This window comes from Podarcis gaigeae (genome assembly GCF_964106915.1).
Source record: "Podarcis gaigeae genome assembly, chromosome: 9".
Lineage (NCBI taxonomy): Eukaryota > Metazoa > Chordata > Lepidosauria > Squamata > Lacertidae > Podarcis > Podarcis gaigeae.
The window spans coordinates 4,020,230-4,040,571 of NC_139685.1; the positions used below are offsets into that span (position 1 = coordinate 4,020,230).

Here is a 20,342-nt window from a genome sequence, read left to right on the forward strand (position 1 = left end):
CATGAGATTGGACACAATGGAAGGTACTCAACTAAGTTTAACTCAGTGTAGACCCATTGAAATTAATGGGTTTAACTTATATTTACTAATCTCAATGGGTCTACTCTGAGTAAAACTTAGCTGAATACCACCCAAGCAATTTAAGATCTATGGGTGGGATCTCACTTATTCATACACAGTAGAAGTCTCACTGAAATCCATGGATTTAAGCTAGTCACTAACTAAGCCCATTGATTTTAACGTGTCTAGTCTATTAGTTTGATAACACACCATAGCTTAAAGTGACTCAATTAAAAAGGGGGAGGAAATACATAATACACACCAGCCTTCTCTAACTGGGGCAGAGGAACAAATGTTTTAATTTAAAGAACATTTCCCTGTCAACAGGTCTTAAGCCAGGAGTAGGTATCTCACTTGCTTAAGCCTTCCATATTGGCTGAAATTGGCCACCTTTACATATAACACCAACCATAGTTTTGACATTAAAATTCTACTCAGTATTGATCCAGAGCAGATTCCAATGTATAGTTAGCAGAGTAAAAACTTAAACACACTGCAGGATTCCCCCAAAATTAGAGCAGAGGCAACTGTATTTCATTCAGCAGAGCTTTACTGCTACTTAAGAAAAATGAGCATAATGGACACAAATCCAATACATTCAGGATTGGCACTGTTCACAAGAAATCCAGTTGCAGCAGACTTTACTTAAACTTACAATAACTTATACAGTGGTACCTCGGGTTAAGTACTTAATTCGTTCCGGAGGTCCGTTCTTAACCTGAAACTGTTCTTAACCTGAAGCACCACTTTAGCTAATGGGGCCTCCTGCTGCTGCCGTGCTGCCGTAGCATGATTTCTGTTCTCATCCTGAAGCAAAGTTCTTAACCTGAGGTACGATTTCTGGGTTAGCAGAGTCTGTAGCCTGAAGCGTCTGTAACCTGAAGCGTATGTAACCCAAGGTACCACTGTAATAAGACTAAACCTTAACACTAAGCACGCTATGTACAGAACACCACACTAGAAGCAAAAGAGATAGAAAGAGAAAGTGAAACCGAGGCTCCTTCTGGCCTCTTATTATAGTGCAGTCAGCATAACCTTGAAGAGGAGAAGAGAATCAGTTTAAGCCAGCTGTACTCAGCTTCTCTGAAGGAATAACACAAACATCATGAACCTTCTGTTTGTTTCTTTCTTTCACACAGAGAAGCTTCCAGAACCCTCCTGAATTTAGTAGAACAGGAAAGATCTCTACACATCAGATTAATACTTTCTGCACTATGAAATCCAAACTGACAGGTTTAGCACTATGTTGAAAAGCCTGAATGAGTCCAATCTAACTGTCAGGTTTGCATACAACACAGAAAAAGTTTTGTTTCAATCAAATCCCTGCTTGGTTTTATATTCAACCTGAGGATTCTGGTTTACACAAGGGTAATTTTAAGAAGCCAGACATGGCTTGAAGTTGGCTTGTTATGGAATTTAGCATAATTTGTTTTAACCAAGATCTCATGGCCTTTTTTCAGGTGGGCGCCATTGTAAGAGAACAAGGGTGAGTTCCTACACTTCTGTCTGGAAAAACAGGACAGAGTACTCTCTTGCACTTGCAGTATAGATGCAGACACATCCTCACACACTACTATCATTTGAAATTTTAGCTGCCTTTCAACAATAAATCTGCACTCAATGCATACTACAATAGCCTAGTTCTCCTCAACATCTAATTCTCTACGCACAAAGCATGTGTTTGAATTGCAAATCATTCTATCATATGAGTCTGCACCTTCAGTCTGAAGTGGTACAGCCCCCCCCCCCCAATATTTCCTACCACAGCGAGATCTCTGTCACTAAGATACTAGCCTAGGGAAAAGGAAAACAGGAGATGAATGAGTATTCACAATAGTGGTCAGGTGAGGGCAGAGCTTTGGTATCTTTCTCAATTGCCTGGCAACTAGGACAGCAAGGTCTTCTGTTTGGCCTGATGCCTCATGCTTTCAACTTTCACCTTAAAAATTCTGGTTAAGGAGCAAATTCACAGCACAAAGGTGGAGAATTAAAGGAAAAGAGCTGTTTTATACTTGTCTCTGTTTTCACTTTTAGGTAAAAACCCACATCCATTAAGCCACACATCCCAAACTGCCAGGCACAGCCCAGTAGTCTGCCGGCAGCCCATCCCAACCCAAAGCTTCTACTCCACACCTTGAGCCACAGCAGCACAGGAAGCTGCCTCAAAACAAGTCTAGCTCCATATTGCTTGCACTGACTGGCAGCAGGTTTGGGGCTTCACACAGGGGTGTGGCTGCTCCCAGGCAACTTTGGAATTTCTTACCTAGAGATGCTAGGCAGGCTCACTGTCCTTCCCAACAGGCCTTTAGGAACTGACTGCTTTTAATGGGAGGGGCTGGTGCCCTGCTGTTTTTCTTACTGTAATTATTTGTATGGTTATAACAGATCTCCGTTTCTCAAACTTAGGTCTCCAAACTACAACGCCCATCACCCCTGCTAGTTAGGGATGATGAGTGTTGTAGTCCGACAACAGCTGGAGACCCAAGTTTGAGAAACACACACCAACTCTAGGGGGCAGAGGTGTCTTCCGCCCCTCAAAGTCTCTTGGATGGGATGGAGCCCCCAAAGTCCTGAGCCCCACCCCCGCGACAGATACCCTGCCCTATGACCAACAGGTCACTGCCTCTGCCGCACACTCCCAGTCCTGCCTCTGGGGCAGGCCAAGTGGGGACTACAAGTCCCATCCCGACTGCCCCCTTTGCCCACAGGGCCAGCCGGGGAGAGGGCAGCGGCCAAGCACAATGCCATGCTGCACGGCTGGGCTCTGCACTGGGCTTCCTTCTGATTCAAGAGTTGCGCGTGCAACTGCACAACGTCACATGGCCCTCGCCCCAATGTCAGGCGAAAGGTGGCGCCTCTGATAGACAGATGGACGGTTTTAAGTCTATTAAAGTTTCCTTCTTCTTCTACGTTTTCAGCAGTTCTTATTCTCGTCCTTAAAACGCCTCGAGTCCCTCTTGTAGGCGGGAGGGGGGGAGGCAGGGCGTATGTGTGTGTAAATAAACCTAAAAGCAATGACGTTAATACCAAGGACAGGGCTCTGGACCAAGAAGCACAGGCTCTAGCCCCGAGCTGCAGCCCTTCGCCGCGACGCCTCTGGTAGGCAGGCAGGCAGGCACTCAACAGGAAGAGCTTCTGCTATCCGACGGGGGGGGGGGGCGTTTCCAGAAGCGCCTCCTGCTGCCGCCGCCAGGGGCTGGTCCAGGTGTGGGCGTGGCGGGAGGGCGCGAGTCTCTGGGCAAACGGGGCTCCGAGGGGCCCCCTCCCCGCCCACCCGAGCCGCGTCCCCTCACCTTGGTGTCCACGTCGGCCAGGCAGTCGCGGCGGAACTGGTCGAAGAGGCCTTGGCTCTTGAGGCGGTTGAGGATGAGGGAGACCAGCTCGGGCTCGGCGGCGGCCGAGGAGGTCCCGGGGAGCGGCGGCGGGGGCTGCGGCTGAGGCGGCGGCGGGGGAGGCGGAGGGGGCGGCGGCGGCGGCTGGGCGGGAGGCGAGGCTGCGGTCGCCGAGGCCGGTGCTGCTGTCGCGGCGACGGCGCTGCCGCTGCTGGACATGGCGCTTCCTCACACGGCGGCTGGTTACCGAGGAAGCGGCAGCGGCAGCAGCGGCGGCGCCCGCGACGCTCCACCCTCTCCGCCCCAACCCGGAAGCAGAAAAGGACGGCGCCGGAAGTGCGAGACAACGAAACGCAAGGGGGAAAGAGGGGCACCGTCGGCCCATAAGGCGAGCGGGGGGGCGGGGCTATTTCGCCCGCCAAAGTACGCGTGCGCGCAGCAGCAGCAGCGGGGCAAAACAAAACAGACGCGCGACGTTATTCAGGCCACGCCCCCTTGCTCTTGGCTCCGCCCCTGGGAATGTGGCGCGGTCTGTGATTGGCTGCTCTTGTTTCTTTTCTGGAAGCCTTCTGGTTTCTGTTTGGGGAAAAGGCGGGGAATGAAATGGAAGGCAGTAGAATGGAATGGAATAGAACAGAACACAATGCAATAGAATGGAACAGAACAGAACAGAATATAGACGACGCACCATCTTGAGGCTTCTAGTATCTACGCTGACTTGGAGCCGGTGTCCCGGGTTTCAGGCATGATTCTTCCTCCATCCTACCTGGAGATGCCAAGAACTGAAGATGCGAACCTAATGAATGATAGGATTGAACATGCAAAATGCGTTTTACTCAGTGCTTTTTTTCTAAAAAAATGTTTTTGACTCAAGAAAATCACCATTTTATAGTTCAAATTGGGAAAAAATAAATACAGTAAATGGACCAAAGTGCAAAGATTCACAAAATGTTTAGGGGTATGCATCCCCCAAGAAAAAAAGCACTGGTTCTACTATGTTTAGTACAGAACCTGCGTTTTCCTCCTTTGGGGGATAATAGAAGGGCCAGCCTGTTCGTGAGGTGGACAGAGGCAGCCAGCCTCCTTGGGCGGCAGAATCCCAAGGGATGAGGCCCCGCCTGTCCCTGCAGAAGTGAGGAGAAATGGCTGCAGCTTCTACAGAGCTACTACAGAGTTGCTGTGGCTGCAGCCCAGCCCCCTGCCACTGGAGAAGACGGGGCTGCAGTGGCAACTTATGAGTCACGGCAAGATCTTGTGGGGCTCTCATGAGATTTTGTGCGCTTTCTCTTTGGGCATTCCCTCACTTACTGGCATCGAGAAATAATTAAGTAATTCAATTCAAACCTGGAAATGGCAGGAGAGAACATGACTCACAAGGAGACCCTTCCTGAAGCCCGAAGAGGACATCAGGGCAGAGAAAGCCCCAAAGAGACCAGAGGCTTTTCAAAATGCTGCTCAGCCTCCCCACCTAACAGCTCATGTGGAGGATAGTGCTTATCCTATGCACCCTCCAGTCTCTTGCCAGTTTTGTATCTATAGAAGAGAAAGTGGCAGAGAGAGTGTTTAAAGGGTGTTTAGATGGTTCTTCCTCACTTTATGTGCGCAGGGGTCCAGAGTGTAATCCCTGCATAAGTGAGGAGTCGCCTCCATATGAGTCAGAACACCCAGCCATGGATCTCGTACATCTCATCTGATTTGCTCCTCATATGAGCAGCTTTTAAAGTACCAGGTGCTCAGATCCAAACATGAACAAATACCGTGGGAGGCAGCAGGCCAGCTGGCTAAAAGCCCAGAGACAAGTGCCCTCACTGACAATTTACCCAGACCAAGGAAAGTCAGCAGATTTCTTGTGTTTTTATAACTCTTCAACGGCACATTGCTTCCTCCTTGATTACAGGCGATTATGTTAAAAATCTCATCTGGAATTGTCTGCATCTTCTTCCACCATCTCATCTCAGTGATTCTAGGGGACAGATGAAATTTAGCCCAAGCTTTGGGATTAGTTATCAGTTGCACTGGGAGTGGAACTGAAATATACTCAGAGTCGCAAAGTGATTTCATGCTCTTTATTCAGCTCATAGTGGTGAGGAGGAATGAATGGAAGTCCCCTCAAAGTATCTGCTTTATATACATTATTTACACAATAGGCTGCACATGATTGGCTAATTCCAGAATTCTACTGTAAGCCAATCAGGTTGTGGATTCACTGCTATCTGGAGCATGATTGGGTGGTTCCTGCTAACCAATCATACTGCTGCATTGTTCTAGGACCAATCAGACTGCTGCATTCTGAATCCTATTGTTCTAGGACCAATCAGACTGCTGCAGTTTGGATCCTATTCAACTCAGTACATAACACCCCTCCCCTCTAAGTTCCAGTCCTGCCCGGGAGGTCGCATTCATAGTCCTCAAGGTACGCCGGTGGCCTACGTGTGCGTTGCGGCCTGGGGTGTTCCCTGGTCCGGGGTTCAGGTTCTGGCTTGTGTTCCAAGGATGCTGGCTGTGATGGGGCTGTTTGGTCTGGCGCCACCGGCTCGCTCAGTCGTGGTTCTGGTTCTGGTGTCCTTTCGGCCTCACGGGTCCTCTCTGCATTTACTGATTCTGCCTCTCCTGCTTGCCCCTGCAGCTCTATGGGCCCCACTGCCCCACTGTTCCCTTGGGACTCCTCTGACCTGTCCTCCTCCTCCTGGTTTTCTCCTGGGAATCGTCGCCGTATCTGGTCGCAGTGGCAGCGCCAGCATTGCCCCCCATCTGTTAGCACCTCGTACAACACGGGGCCAGTGACCCTGGTGACTGTTGCGGGTACCCATGCAGGGCCTGCCCCAAAATTCTTTGCGTACACTGGGTCCTGGGCCTTGAAGGTCCAGGGGTTCCTGCCTTCCCCCACCACTACCGCCTCCTGAGCTCTATCGGGGTGAAGGCGGTCCAATCTGATTGCAATGCGCCGACCCATTAGTAGTTCAGTGGGGCTCCGGCCAGTCGTTGAGCTGGGGGTGCTGTGCTGTGCTAGAAGGAATGTGGCAAGGCGGTACTCCCAATCCCCTTGCGTCATGCGCCGAAGGGTGTCCTTGGTGGTCTGCACCATGCGTTCTGCTTGGCCATTGGTGGCCGGGTGGAATGGCGCCGAACGGATGTGGCGGATGGCGTTCTGCACTGTGAAGGTTTGAAATTCTCCTGATGTAAATGCAGTCCCGTTGTCTGAGACGAGAGTGTCAGGGAGCCTGTGGGTTGCAAACAGCCTGCGTAGTACCCGGATGGCTGCGGACGTAGAAGTGGACGGTACCAGTGCGACTTCCAGCCATTTGGTGTAGGAGTCCACCACTATGAAGAATGTTTTCCCCTGAAAGGGGCCAGCGAAGTCCACATGCAGGCGTGACCATGGTGCTCGGGCGGACTCCCAGGACTGGACTGGGGCCCTTGGGGGATCTGGGCGGGATTCTTGGCAGGCCTGGCAGTGTTTGACCCAGGCCTCTATCTCTCCGTCCATCCCCGGCCACCACACATAACTCCTGGCAAGGGCCTTCATTCTTACTACCCCTGGGTGTGTCTCGTGTAGGGCTGTGAGGACCCTTTTGCGGAGGGGCTGGGGAACAACGACCCTGCTTCCCCATAACAGGCACCCCTTGTGGGCTGACAGTTCATGTTTGCGGGTTGTGTAGCCGACGAATTCTGGCCCGGGGCTGCTGCTGGGCCATCCCCTCCACACCCAGTCCAGGACCTGGGAGATGACCCTATCTTTCTTGGAATGGTGTGCAACTTCTTGTGCCTGAATGGGGTGGTTGGGAAGCAGCTCCAGGCTCATAACCTCTTGTGCAGGTGCTGGGTCGGGGCCTGTTTCCGGTAGTGGTAGCCTGCTGAGGGCGTCTGCATGGCCCATCGCCTTTCCAGGGCCGTGAATCAGTGCATACTGATAGCTGGCAAGGAAAATTGACCACCTGAGGACGCGAGGAGACAGCACGTGGGGGGTCTGCTTTTCGGGGGCAAACAAGCCAAGCAACGGCTTGTGGTCAGTCACCACGGTGAAGGGCCGCCCGTACAAGAAATCATGGAATTTTTTTACTCCCTTCACGATTGCCAGACCCTCCTTGTCGATTTGCGAGTAGTTCCGCTCGGTTTCGTTGAGTGTCTGGGAAAAGTATGCCACCGGTACCTCTCTTCCATCCGGGAGTTGGTGTCCCAGAACAGCACTGATGCCATAGGGCGAGGCGTCGCATGCTAGCACCACCGGCAGCCTCTCGTCGAAGTGTGCCAAGACCGAGTTTGAGACAAGCAAGTCCTTGACTGCCTGGAATGCGGCCTCCTGGCGCTGGCCCCACACCCAAGGGGCCCGCTTGTCCAGGAGTCTGTGTAGGGGCTCCGCTACCGCCGCCTTGTGGGGAAGGAAGGAATGGTAAAAGTTCAATAGTCCCAAGAAGGCCTGAAGTTCAGTCTTGTTCTTGGGCGCTGGGGCATCACAAATGGCCCGTACCTTGTCCCCAGTCAGGTGGACCCCTTCTGCGTCCACCATAAATCCCAGAAAGTCCACCTGAGGCACTCCTAGTAGACATTTTTCCCGCTTCACCTTGAGACCCGCCATCTGGAAACGGTGCAGAACGGTGCGGAGGCGGTCCTCAAACTCCTCTGGTGTGGGCCCGGCAATCAACACATCATCGAAGAAGGGGGTGACACCAGGAATCCCTTTAAGGAGAGAGTCCATTAGATTCTGGAATATGGCTGGTGCCACGCTGACACCGAATTGCAGCCGCTTTACCCTGAACGCTCCTCTGTGCGTCACAATCGTCTGTGCCTCTGCTGTAGCCTCATCTACTGGCAGCTGTTGATATGCTTAGGCCAAGTCCAGCTTGCCAAAAATTTTCGACCCAGCCAGGGTGGCAAGGACATGGCTGACCACTGGCACTGGGTATGCATGGGCCGTGAGGGCCTTGTTTATGGTACATTTGTAGTCTGCGCAGATGCGGACCGAACCATTAGGCTTGACGGGTGTGACGATTGGGGTTTCCCCGGGGGCATTAAGCACCGGCTCCAGCACTCCTTGCTCCACGAGTCGGTCCAATTCCTCATCTATACGGGGTTTCAGGGCGAACGGGACCCGGCGGGCCTTGAGCCTGACCGGTCGTACTGCGCGGTCAAGCTGTAGAGCAATGGGGGGCCCCGTATACTGTCCCAATTTCCCATCGAAAACCCCTGGAAATTCCTTGCATATGGCGTCCACGTCCACTTGTAAGCTCATGTGGTTCACCCCGGTGACGGCTAGCCCCAGTGGTCCAAACCATGCCAATCCCAGTAAGCTAATGTAGGGGCCCTTGACCACAAGCAAGTCCAGTTGCCGCGTCCACCCTCGGTATTGCACCCTGAAGGTCCCCACCCCCATTGTGGGGACCTTATGTTTCTGGAAGTCCCGGAGGGTGAATGGGGCCGGCCTGAGTTTGGGACCCCCAGTAGGACACAGTTTCCTTAAGGTCCTTGCTGAGATTATGGATAGAGTTGAACCCGTGTCAAGCTCCATGCGGCATGGGGCCCCCTCTATCTGTACCTCTACATAAATTTTCTCTACGTTGGGGTGGGGCAACTGGTATACCTGGAAGTCTGTGAGCTCCGTCGAGTTGCCTTGGTGCGTTGGGCCCCGGGACCTGGGGCTCTTGGATTGGTCATCTGATGCCTGGCGTCGGGTGGGCCGAGCCCGACACACCCGGGCGATGTGTCCCAATTTTCTGCACTGCCTGCACTCTGCGTTGCGGAAACGGCAGGTCCTCCTCTCGTGACTTTCTCCACAGCTTGCGCAGTTCCCTCCTTCTCGTCGAGGCAGCTGTGGTATGTGGGCTACTTGAGTGCGCTGCTGTACTTGGTGCACCTCCTCCCTGTTGGATCCTGAGTCGTCGGTGAGGTCTTCATGGTGGACCCTCGGTCGGGATGGCTGGCTCGGCCGTGCCTCTTGCGTCGACCTCTCGGCAGCTTCCGTTGCCAGGGCCTCCTCCAGAGCGACCTGGAACGTTAGGTTCTTCTTAGCGTAGAGGCGTCGTTGCAGCTTCTCATCCTTCAGGCCACCGACGAGGCGGTCACGAAGCATGTTCTCCAGCTCTAAGTTGCATAACCGGGACTACATGGGCTTGGCAGAGATGACGAGCAGAATCCGAGACCAGGGAAGAGCAACGGCGGAAGAAGATTGGAAAAAATTTAAAGACTATTTAAAGAAGTATTCAAAAATTAGTGAATGTTAGATTGATGTGGAATGAGAAAAGATAGGGGTTAATAGCGATAATGGTTAAGTGGAAGAAATTGAATGTTTTTATAATTAATTTGAAAATAAGGGAGGGATTTGTTAATTAATTAATTTGACATGAGAACGCAGAAAGGGGAGGTATAAGGAAGTCGGGAGAGTAAGGAACATGAAACTAAGAGTCTGAAAGTATACGTGTTGTATGTTCTTTTATTGCTTTATTTTGTTTTGTTATGGATGGAAAATTGAATAAAAATTATTTGGAAAAAAAAAAAAGAGAAGTTGCATAACCGGGCAGCTTGGCGGAGAGAGGTCACAAACCCAGTTATGGTTTCCCCAGGGGCTTGCCGCTTTGCGTAGAAGGCATTTCGACGAGCCACCACTGAGGGCTGTGGCGAAAAGTGCCCCTTCAGCTGTTCCATTATTGTTTTGTATGGAACAGTAGCGACGTCTTCAGGTGCAAGTAGAGCCCGGGCGATTTCAAAGGTCTCCTCTCCACAGACGCTGAAGAATATTGCCCTCCTGGCGTCTTCTTCATCGGTGACCCCTTTGGCTTCTAGGAGGAAGGTGAAACGGGAGGCGTACGCTTCCCAGTCTCCAGATGCTGGGTTGAACGGCGAGAAGCTGCTGTCGGTTGCCATTCTGAGTTCCTTGTGTCCCGGAGCTGAAGCCTGGATACCCGGTGCGAGGCAGCGGTGCGGCAGGTGGCGGTGCTGCGGTGCTGTGTGTGGCAGTCAGCTCAGCGGGATCCCACCTTCGTCGCCAGTGAAATATACTCAGAGTCGCAAAGTGATTTCATGCTCTTTATTCTGCTCATAGTGGTGAGGAGGAATGAATGGAAGTCCCCTCAAAGTATCTGCTTTATATACATTATTTACACAATAGGCTGCACATGATTGGCTAATTCCGGAATTCTACTGTAAGCCAATCAGGTTGTGGATTCACTGCTATCTGGAGCATGATTGGGTGGTTCCTGCTAACCAATCATACTGCTGCATTGTTCTAGGACCAATCAGACTGCTGCATTCTGAATCCTATTGTTCTAGGACCAATCAGACTGCTGCCTTTTGGAGCCTATTGTTCTAGGACCAATCAGACTGCTGCAGTTTGGATCCTATTCAACTCAGTACATAACAGGAACTCCAATTGGGAGTGGACCGAAAGCAAATCTCACTCAGCCTGAACTCTGCCCCACCCCCCGGCCTCTGAATCTTGAGCCACAAGTTCTCACAGGCGAATGTTTGGCCCAGCACTACATAAATGGGGTCTGGGCTGCCATTCACATGTTGAATTCGTTCTTTACCCTACTTTCAATTCAAATAGGCTCCACTCAAAATTGTTTGCGATTAGAGGTGTGCATGCATCACTTAGGGTAGAAAATTGGGTGAACCCCACACCAATTTTATTAATGTTCTGAAACTCAGAAACGTATCAATGAATGTGGACCGCTACCCAAATGCCTGAAAAGTGGGGGTGGGAGATCAATGTTAACCGTGAATATCTTCAACACCAGGAAGAACTTTCTGACAGTAAGAGCTGTTCGACTGTGGAACAGTCTTCCTAGGGAGGTTGTGAACTCTCCTTCCTTGGAGGATTTTAAGCAGAGGTTGGAAGGTATCTGTCATGGATGCTTTAGTTGAGATTCGTGCATTGCAGGGGGTTGGACTAGATGACCCTCGGGGTCCCTTCCAACTCTACAATTCTACGGTTTATGATTCACTGGTTAATGTTTGGTGGGTGTTTTCAATATTCCCCAATGTACCTTTTTGGACAGTCACACAGTTTATCTCAGTTTCTCAGTATTCCCCGCTGAATGTCAATATTCCCCAAATTTAGGATAGTCAAATGTCATAGCATGACGGTGCATTGTGCGTACATGAGAACGGGTGCACAGTTCAGATGACCACAGGTATCCAGATATTCCCTTTCTTATGCTGCTTTATGCACCCTCTTTACATGCTGTCTGCCATATGGACCATGCATTCAGGTTTGCCTGCAGAATGCCACATGTGAGGTGACAATTGGCTTCAGCCTGCCACCCAAAGGGTCAAGAACCCCTGTCAGCTGCTGCATGTTTGCTCATATCAGCTGCTTTGTATAAAAGAGTGTGATCTCCCCACCCCCACCCCCAAAATCACTGAATGGCGCTCTTTGGTTTAGATGGGTTAGGCAAGACAAATAAAGCCTTTGTTCTATATTTGCTTATGTAAATCTTTGCTTGTTTACACATGCTGTTAAAGCATTGTGCCAGCAGGTGGCAATGTCTTACCTTTGGAAAAACTCTGCTCCTTCATGGTGCGTTGGAGTCTTTGAGGCCAACAGCAATGCCCAACAGCTGCCTGCGCCTTTTGAACTACATACAGTACTGCATGGGCTATGCCTCCATGGCAAACAACTTGAGATCTCAGGCTAGAACTCGTATGTAATATTTAGATGCTTGCCACAGCAGTTTGCTTTAAAAATAGGTTGTGGAAAGGACTCCCTCAGAAGGTGGCGGACTCTCCTTCCTTGCAGGTTTTTAAGCAGAGGCTGGATGGCCACCTGTCATGGATGCTCTGGCTGAGATTCCTGCATTTGCAGAGGGTTAGACTAGATGACATTTGGAGTCTCTTCCAGCTCTACAATTCTGTGATATGGATGCATCTGTTGTATTGGAGGTTACTATACCAATTGTCTGCTGGTTTTTAAAGAAACTCGTCATATGTACACATTTAAGTGCAGGGAATTAATGTGCTAAAATAAAACTTAGTTATATTTAATCTAAGCTTCCCACACAGCATGCAAGTGTATATGAATGAATGAAGGCCATCCTGGGGCATGACCCTTCTGTGTTTTATTGTTCAAGTGATCAACCCTAAGGTAAAGGTAAAGGTACCCCTGCCCGTAGGGGCCAGTCTTGACAGACTCTGGGGTTGTGCGCCCATCTCACTTAAGAGGCCAGGGGCCAGCGCTGTCCGGAGACACTTCCGGGTCACGTGGCCAGCGTGACAAAGCTGCATCTGGCGAGCCAGAGCCGCACACGGAAACGCCGTTTACCTTCCCGCTGGTAAGCGGTCCCTATCTATCTACTTGCACCCGGAGGTGCTTTCGAACTGCTAGGTTGGCAGGCGCTGGGACCGAGCAGCGGGAGCGCACCCCGCCGCAGGGATTCGAACCGCCAACCTTTCGATCGGCAAGTCCTAGGCGTTGAGGCTTTAACCCACAGCGCCACCTGCGTCCCTACTTGGCTAGAATTGCTCATGCAATGCATTCAGGAAGTCATTGTCTCTTTAGGTTTTATTTCCCCTTAGTGACACCAGCATATAGATACCCTGAATTGGCTTCATATTGCCACCACACCCAGCATGTGAACCCTGACTGGCTGGGTTTATTTGAGGAGGATAAAATAGAGAGAAATGCCTAACAGTGCAGCTGCACATTGAGAGGAAATAGTATTGTGGACAACAGCTGTTTCTTTAAAAACAAAAACAAACAAACAAACAAAGTGAAAAGCCATAAAAGTAAGATAAAGGTCTTTGGGGATGAAGTACCCATCACCACGTGGCAATCAAATCTGGAGAAGATGTTCTGCTAAAGAATAATCCTAAATGTCGATGTTATGAGCCATTTAGCTTGTCTCCCAGAAAATCCACATTAAAGGTATCCCCCAACCTATCGGTTTGGCAGGCTTCTTACCTGGGGCAAATCTCTTCAACAGTAGGAGATGCTGATTTCTTTTTTCCCCATCTCAAAACTGGAATAGCTCTTCCACAGCAACCATCCATATGAGATTGGGCAGGATTCATGTCCTCCCCTGCCTTGCCTGCAAACTTCATCCACTTCTACCCCCAAAATAAAACAACTTTCTTTGTTTTGATGTTCTTCAGAATAACAATCTAGGGCCCCAAATGTATTTGATTTAGTTCAAGAAGTGACCCAGGCTAGCTTATTTTGGACCTGGAAGAGGTTGAGGTTCCCAGCCAAACATTTACCTATGTCCATTGATCTCTGGGAGAGCTGATTGAATGGTGGCGGCACAGCACATGTGTCTAGGCATGTCACAGTGTCCCGTTGCATCAGAAGCGGTTTAGTCATTCTGGCCACATGACCCGGAAAGCTGTCTGTGGAGAAATGCTGGCTCCCTTGGCCTGAAGCAAGATGAGCGCCACACCCCATGGTCACCTTTGACTGGACTCAACCGCCCACAGGTCCTTTACATTTCTCCTTTACCATTCAGAAGCAAGTCCTATAGAATTCCATGGTTCTTCCCCCCAAAGAAGTGGGATTAGGACTGCAGCCAGCCTGCAGCTCCATGTTTTCCCACTTCATTTCCTTTTACCTGTACCTGAATGCTCATATATTCCATTCTTATGAAACATTTGTGTGATCGGATTTGCTTTTTGTTTTTCTGAATTAAACGGAACTGGTCTGTGAGTGAAATAATAAAGTCATTCATTCAAATTATTATTTATATTATGGAATAGGACCTCCCTATTTTCATCAGAGAAAAGTTGGGAGGGTATGTGTTTATGTTTTAAACAAAAATTGCTTGGGGACTTTGATAACAAATCAGTAATAAAAATAATAAAATGACAACAGCAATACTTTCCTGGAAGATTTTTTTCTTTTAAAACCTAACCATCAATAACCTCAACCTGCAATGACTTCATTTTGTAAAAAGAAAACCCAAACAGCAAACTGGGATAGCATATATACTTTATTTCACCTTAAAGCTCAAGAAGTTTGAATTGCACAACGGTAATAACAAAGTGTGCTGAAGTATACTGTTGACCTGAGATTGCCATAAACCCTGCAATATCTCTGCAGTTACGGCATCAGGAATTGCAAGGAGCAGGTTGTAATGTAGTACAGCTCCTGGGAACTATTGTCAGAATTTAATGAGTCTGCATTTATGGCTCAAGGACAGGCATGCATGGAATAATGTCTTATGTTATTGCAGTCCTCTCAAGCTATATACAGTGTCCCAACACAGTTCCTGGTTGCAGCAACCAGCTAGGAAGTGTTACATTTTAATTTTTAGACCTTCTTCACAAGCAGAGTGGGCAAGAGTATAAGGAACCTTGCAGACATGCTAATGGATGCATATAGCATTCTTCACAAGATGTCCTATTGTGGCCATGAGCAGGAGCCCGTGGACTAAAAGGGGGTCCAGAGAGGTAGACAGTGGCAGGTAGTCAAAAGGATGGTCAATATATCTGTGCTATTGACCTAGATAAGACCACCCAATCTCACTGGGACCCCAAGACAAAATATGAGAAAGCATAACCACCACAAGGTAGTTCAAACAACCCATCCTCCTATTGTACTATCAAATCTCTATCAGATCATAACCACAATATTATAATCGAATCATTTCTGTTGCTCATAGATAAAATCCTACTAGCAAGTTCATCATACTATAATATTTCTTTAAATAGCCCCAAAAAGGCACCCATTCTTCCCTAAAGCACTTGTCATTAGATTCTCTTAATTTTGCTGTTAATTTTGCCAGTTCTGCATAGTCCCATGCAGAACTTCTTCCTTCCATTTCTGCGCATATAAAAGCCTAGCTGCTCTTGCTTGGGGGGGGGGTGTTTCTGCCCCTGTAATCCCTAACAGAAACGTTTTGGGTTTTTTGATATACTTATTCTAAACAGGTTTTTAATCTTGTCATGTATCATTTCCCAAAATACCCTCGCTTTCTTGCAAGTCCCATCACATATGAAAAAAAAACACCTGTTTACACTTTCCTCACTGTTTCATAAATTCATGGCACACAGTGGTTTTTTTAAAATGTGTGACACTTAACTTGCAATAAAAAAAAAAATACTTTTATCATCTCTGACAGCTAGGAACTTCCCTTCTAGAAAAGCCCCATAAAATGCCTTAAGCAGACCAGGATTGCTGTGCCCAGATTTCAAGATGCTATCTTGAGCTCAGAGTATGTGCGGCATCTACTTTCTGCTGAATGGCAAGTGGGGACTGAGTGATTGGTGGGAAGGTCTGCATTGGTGGGGTGGGCTGTGGCCTTTTTTGCTCATGTTTTATTTGTTTTGGAATGTGTGTAGGTGTTTTGTCTGGTTTTGGGAGGTGGTTGTGAACACTGGCAGTCCCTGCCTGCTCCAAGATGTGTATTTTGTGGGGCCGAGGATGCTTCTTTGGAACTCTAAATGCGCCCCAAAGTAGTATATAATTGTTAAGTACTGAGCTTGGATCCTAGAACAATAGGCAAGTAGGATCCTAGAAGGCAGCATCCTGATTGGTCTGCAGGAGCCGCCCAATCAGGCTCCAGGAGGAAGTGAATCAGCAGCCTGATTGGCCTGCAGCAGCAGCCCAATCATGCTTCAGGAGGGGAGTTGAATCAGCCAATCACACGGGACCCATTGTGTAAATAATGTCTATATAGCCAGAGGTTTTTGGGAAGACTGACTTCCTGTTTGCCATGAGCTGAAATAAAGAGCATGAAATCCACACTCGACTCTGAGTATATTTCAATAATCATGACTGTTCTTGAATGAACCTGCGTTCCTAAATGCTTTGAGCTGTGACCCGTTGTCATGGTCCTGTGCTGCGAGTCACAGCAGAGCTCAGTGGAGGGAGAAGCCAGCCACCAGCCAAGTCTCAGGGGGGTACTTGCCTGGAGGCAGAGTCTGTATACAAGGTCCAGTCAGGGCCTAAGGTCAGGAGTATCTCAGTTCACATAGTCAGATAACCCGGGGGTCAAGAAAGCTGAGGGTCCAAGGTCACAAGAAGCAAGAAGCAGCAAGGTCTGATCAGGAATGACAAATGTTCCCAGCTGGAAACCCTGCTTAAGCCAGTTCTCATCAGGGGCAAGAAGACTGATCAGCAGCAGATGGAATCACTTCGCCTTCTGCTCCTTCAGGCTGCTGCTCAACAGGTGAAGCCGACTCCTGACCCATGACACATAGTTGACACTATGAGTGTTATGTACTGAAGTTCTCACCCTGGGCCAGCAGGGGGATACTGCAGATAGTTTTCACTCAGGTCCACATATGCAAATAAGGGATTGAAAGTGACGTTCAGTGATTGGATAGTTACAGAAAATGATTACTGTTGCGTTCTAGTGGAGCTCTATATAAGCAGGCTGGCTGAACCCTTCAGTTCAGTTCTGCTCTGGCCTGTGAAAAAACTAGAGCTGTTTGAAGAATTGCTGTGTCGTCTGATATGTCCACCCACAACTTAACAATGAGGAACAAGTTTCTCCTTTTTGTATTCTTTCTGGTTTTGGTGCTTCCATCCTGGCTTATTTCTGATTTACCTTATGTGCCACTGACAGGGCCGGTGGATCAGTGCCATGAAGTGGAGGAACGAGGTTGCTGCCTTAGGCGACAGGAAGAAACGGCAAAGTGTTAAAGAACAGAGCTACGTTTGCCACACAACCTGCTCTCTACCCCTAAGCTAGTATGCTCTACTCAGGGAGGGTGGAAGTCTGTTCTGTCATTAGTGTTGTAGAAGAAATTCCCAGTCTACTTACCTTCTGTACGTGGAACAAGGGGTGCCATTCTGTCCATGGGAAAATGTCTTGGGCCAGTCCTGACCACTGCTAAGCTTCAGTGTGCTCAGCCAGACCTTGTAGATAGATACTGAAGCAAGTGACATGGCAAGACGTGGCTTTTACAACACTTTCCAGGCCAGCTGGTACCCAGCCCCAGTGCCAACAAGGCCTTGCTTTGTTTCCCACTCCGTGTTGCTTTTTTTAAAAAAAATATATTTATTGACGTTCCAAAGATTATACAAAAAGAAAAAACAAAATATAAGAAAAATACAAAAAATACAAAACTAAAACAATTTAAAAACACATAAAATTCCATTCACTTATTTTCTTTTAACTTACTTCACAGACCTCCTCATACCTCCCCTTTTTGTATCCCAATTCAAATTATTAATTCAGCAAATCCTCGCCATTAGTTTCCACTTAATTTTCAACCTTTCTTTCTCCCCCCCCCCCAATTTATCTTATTCATTACAGCTGAAAACCACTTAATTTCTAACCAACATCATTCTAAGGTAAAGGTAAAGGTAAAGGTACCTCTGCCCGTACGGGCCAATCTTGACAGACTCTGGGGTTGTGCGCCCATCTCACTCTAGAGGCCAGGGGCCAGCGCTGTCCGGAGACACTTCCGGGTCACGTGGCCAGCGTGACATCGCTGCTCTGGCGAGCCAGAGCCGCACACGGAAACGCCGTTTACCTTCCCGCTGGTAAGCGGTCCCTATTTATCTACTTGCACCCGGGGGTGCTTTCGAACAGCTAGGTTGGCAGGCGCTGGGACCGAGCGCACCCCGCTGTGGGGATTCGAACCGCCGACCTTTCGATCGGCAAGCCCTAGGCACTGAGGCTTTTACCCACAGTGCCACCCGCGTCCCTAACATCATTCTAGCATTCACTAATTTTATAGTATTTCCCCAGATAGTCCTTAAATTTCTTCCAGTCTTCTTCCGCCGTCTCTCTTCCCTGGTCTCGGATTCTGCCAGTCATTTCTGCCAATCCCATGTAGTCTATCACCTTCATCTGCCATTCTTCCAAGGTGGGTAGATCTTGTGTCTTCCAATACTTTGCGATAAGTATTCTTGCTGCTGTTGTTGCGTACATAAAAAAAAGTTCTATCCTTCTTTGGCATCAATTGGCCGACCATGCCCAGGAGAAAGGCCTCTGGTTTCTTCAGAAAGGTATACTTAAATACCTTTTTCATTTCATTATAGATCATTTCCCAGAAAGCCTTAATCCTTGGGCACGTCCACCAAAGGTGAAAGAATGTACCTTCATTTTCTTTACATTTCACAACATTTATTGTCAGGCAAGTGGTAAATTTTTGCTTTTACCTCATGTCAACAGCCCCTCAGTGCACCCACCCCTCCCTTGCTTCCAGGACCTTGCATAAGCATATCAAATCTCTGGAAGATCTTTATGGTTATTTTCTTCCATGGGTCATGCTTCCCATTTGGATCTCAGGGGATACAGCATCATATGGTGTTTTGGGTGTCATCCAGTTCTCTATAAAAACGGTGCACATCTTGTGGATGAGTAGATGGGGAGGAGCAAAGGTTTCGCTTCTCCACTGCCATGCATGCAAAGGAAAGGAAAACAAGATTGGGCCCAAATGACAGAAGATGTTCATTGTGCTTCCTGCTGACTCTTCGCCAAGCCTCATTCACTTGCTTCCCGGAGAATTGCACCCAGATCTTTTGTGCTCTCTGAAATAACCGGACGAGCACTTTCACAGAGCTGGATAACTTCACAGCCAAGGCGAAAACTTACTTTCAAGAACAGCAGTAAAACTCCAAAAAGCCTCTTGGACTCATCAGAGTGTGGCTGGAATCCAAATTCCCTTTTCTTTCTTCCCTACCTAGCGAGCTTTATCTCCTGGACGACTTCCAACCTTCTAAAAGTTTTATACATAATACGTTTCTTTACATCCTGGTTTCTCAACTAATCTTATTTATTGGTGTATCATTTTTCAAGAGAGAACTCTGCTCTTTTATAGAGCTATCTTGCAGTTCTATATAATATATTAGCTACCTGGTGGAAGAGCTGTTAACTCCAAAATGCTGTTGTTTGCTTGGTTAGTTGGAACAATGTTTTTTCCTCCTCTGCCATCTTTCAGTCTATAATACGATTGAAACTAGCAGTGTGTATGTGCCTAAATCCCCAGTGCTTGGTGCAGATACAGCTGTCTCTAAAAACGCACTATTTCTGTGTTCTGGAAAATAAGAGCAATTCCCATCCACCATTCGGACGGGGATGGAAGTCTGACTGCAGTAACAGCATTAGGAATAATAGCTAATGCTATTCCAGGCTTCCCCCAAAGCAGTCTAGTGTCCATATCAAGGAACGTATAGGCGCCAACTCCTAGGGTACCAGATCCCTTTGCCCCACATAAAATATTTGGGCTCCCTCCCCCAAGCTGATGGGCATCATTGCCTTCCTTTTCCCTGTTTGGACTTCATTTTCCAACGAGCCCTGTAAAGGAACGTGTAGAAGGGTTCCTGGATGGCAAGGGAGATGGGATTGGGCAAACACCTCTGACTTCATTTCTTATGGTCCTTGTGATTGGAGCTGGAAGGCCTGGTGGGGGGGGGGGGAGTGAGCAGAGGAAATCCTCAACTTCAAAACAAGAAGAAACTGAGATTTGCATTCCCTGGCTCCTTCTGCAAAGTGTGTGTGTTGCACAGTCTGTCTGCCACATGCACTTCTAACAGCAAGTGAAGCTCCCATTGACAGTCCCAGTCCTCTCAGTTAACTCCCTCACAGAATAACTATTTCAACCCCATAAGACACGCTGTAAGAGCCAGGGGTGGAGGGAGAGGGGGGGAAGGGACATTGCTCAGAGCTTCACCATTTACTTTCAAGTTTCTTTTCTGCATTCCCTTCTTTCTCCTGCCCCTCATCCCATATCACTGTCTTTGTCTAGTGCCCCCCCACCATTTCCCTTAAGTTGGTGCCTCTGAAGGGAAGTAAGTACCATTCTATTCTGCCTTGGTCAGACCACACCTGGAATCCTGTGTCCAGTTCTGGGTGCCACTATTTAAGAAGGATGTTGACAAGCTGGAATGGGTGCAGATGATAAAATGCCTGGAAACCGAGCCTGATGAGGAACGGTTGAAGGAGCTGGGTATGCTTAACCTGGGAAAGAGGCGACTGAGAGGAAATATGATTCCACTGCCAATTTGCAAAGTACCCAGCCAGAGAGCATCAATTCATTTACAGATATTACAGGGATTATATTATATTATAT

General features: G+C 48.5%; 1 protein-coding gene and 1 long non-coding RNA gene across 2 annotated transcripts in view; one reads left to right on the top strand and one right to left on the bottom strand.

The window, feature by feature from the left end:
- BOD1L1 (biorientation of chromosomes in cell division 1 like 1) overlaps window positions 1–3,851 on the bottom strand; it is a 37,617-nt gene extending 33,766 nt beyond the window's left edge. Inside the window, exon 1 of the mRNA XM_083757276.1 lies at window positions 3,354–3,851. Coding sequence (XP_083613402.1) covers window positions 3,354–3,611 — 258 coding nt within the window. The 5' untranslated portion in view covers window positions 3,612–3,851. The remainder of the gene's footprint in view (window positions 1–3,353) is intronic.
- LOC310825234 overlaps window positions 1–20,342 on the top strand; it is a 213,222-nt gene that overhangs the window by 32,213 nt on the left and 160,667 nt on the right. The gene's annotated exons all lie outside the window — the stretch shown is intronic.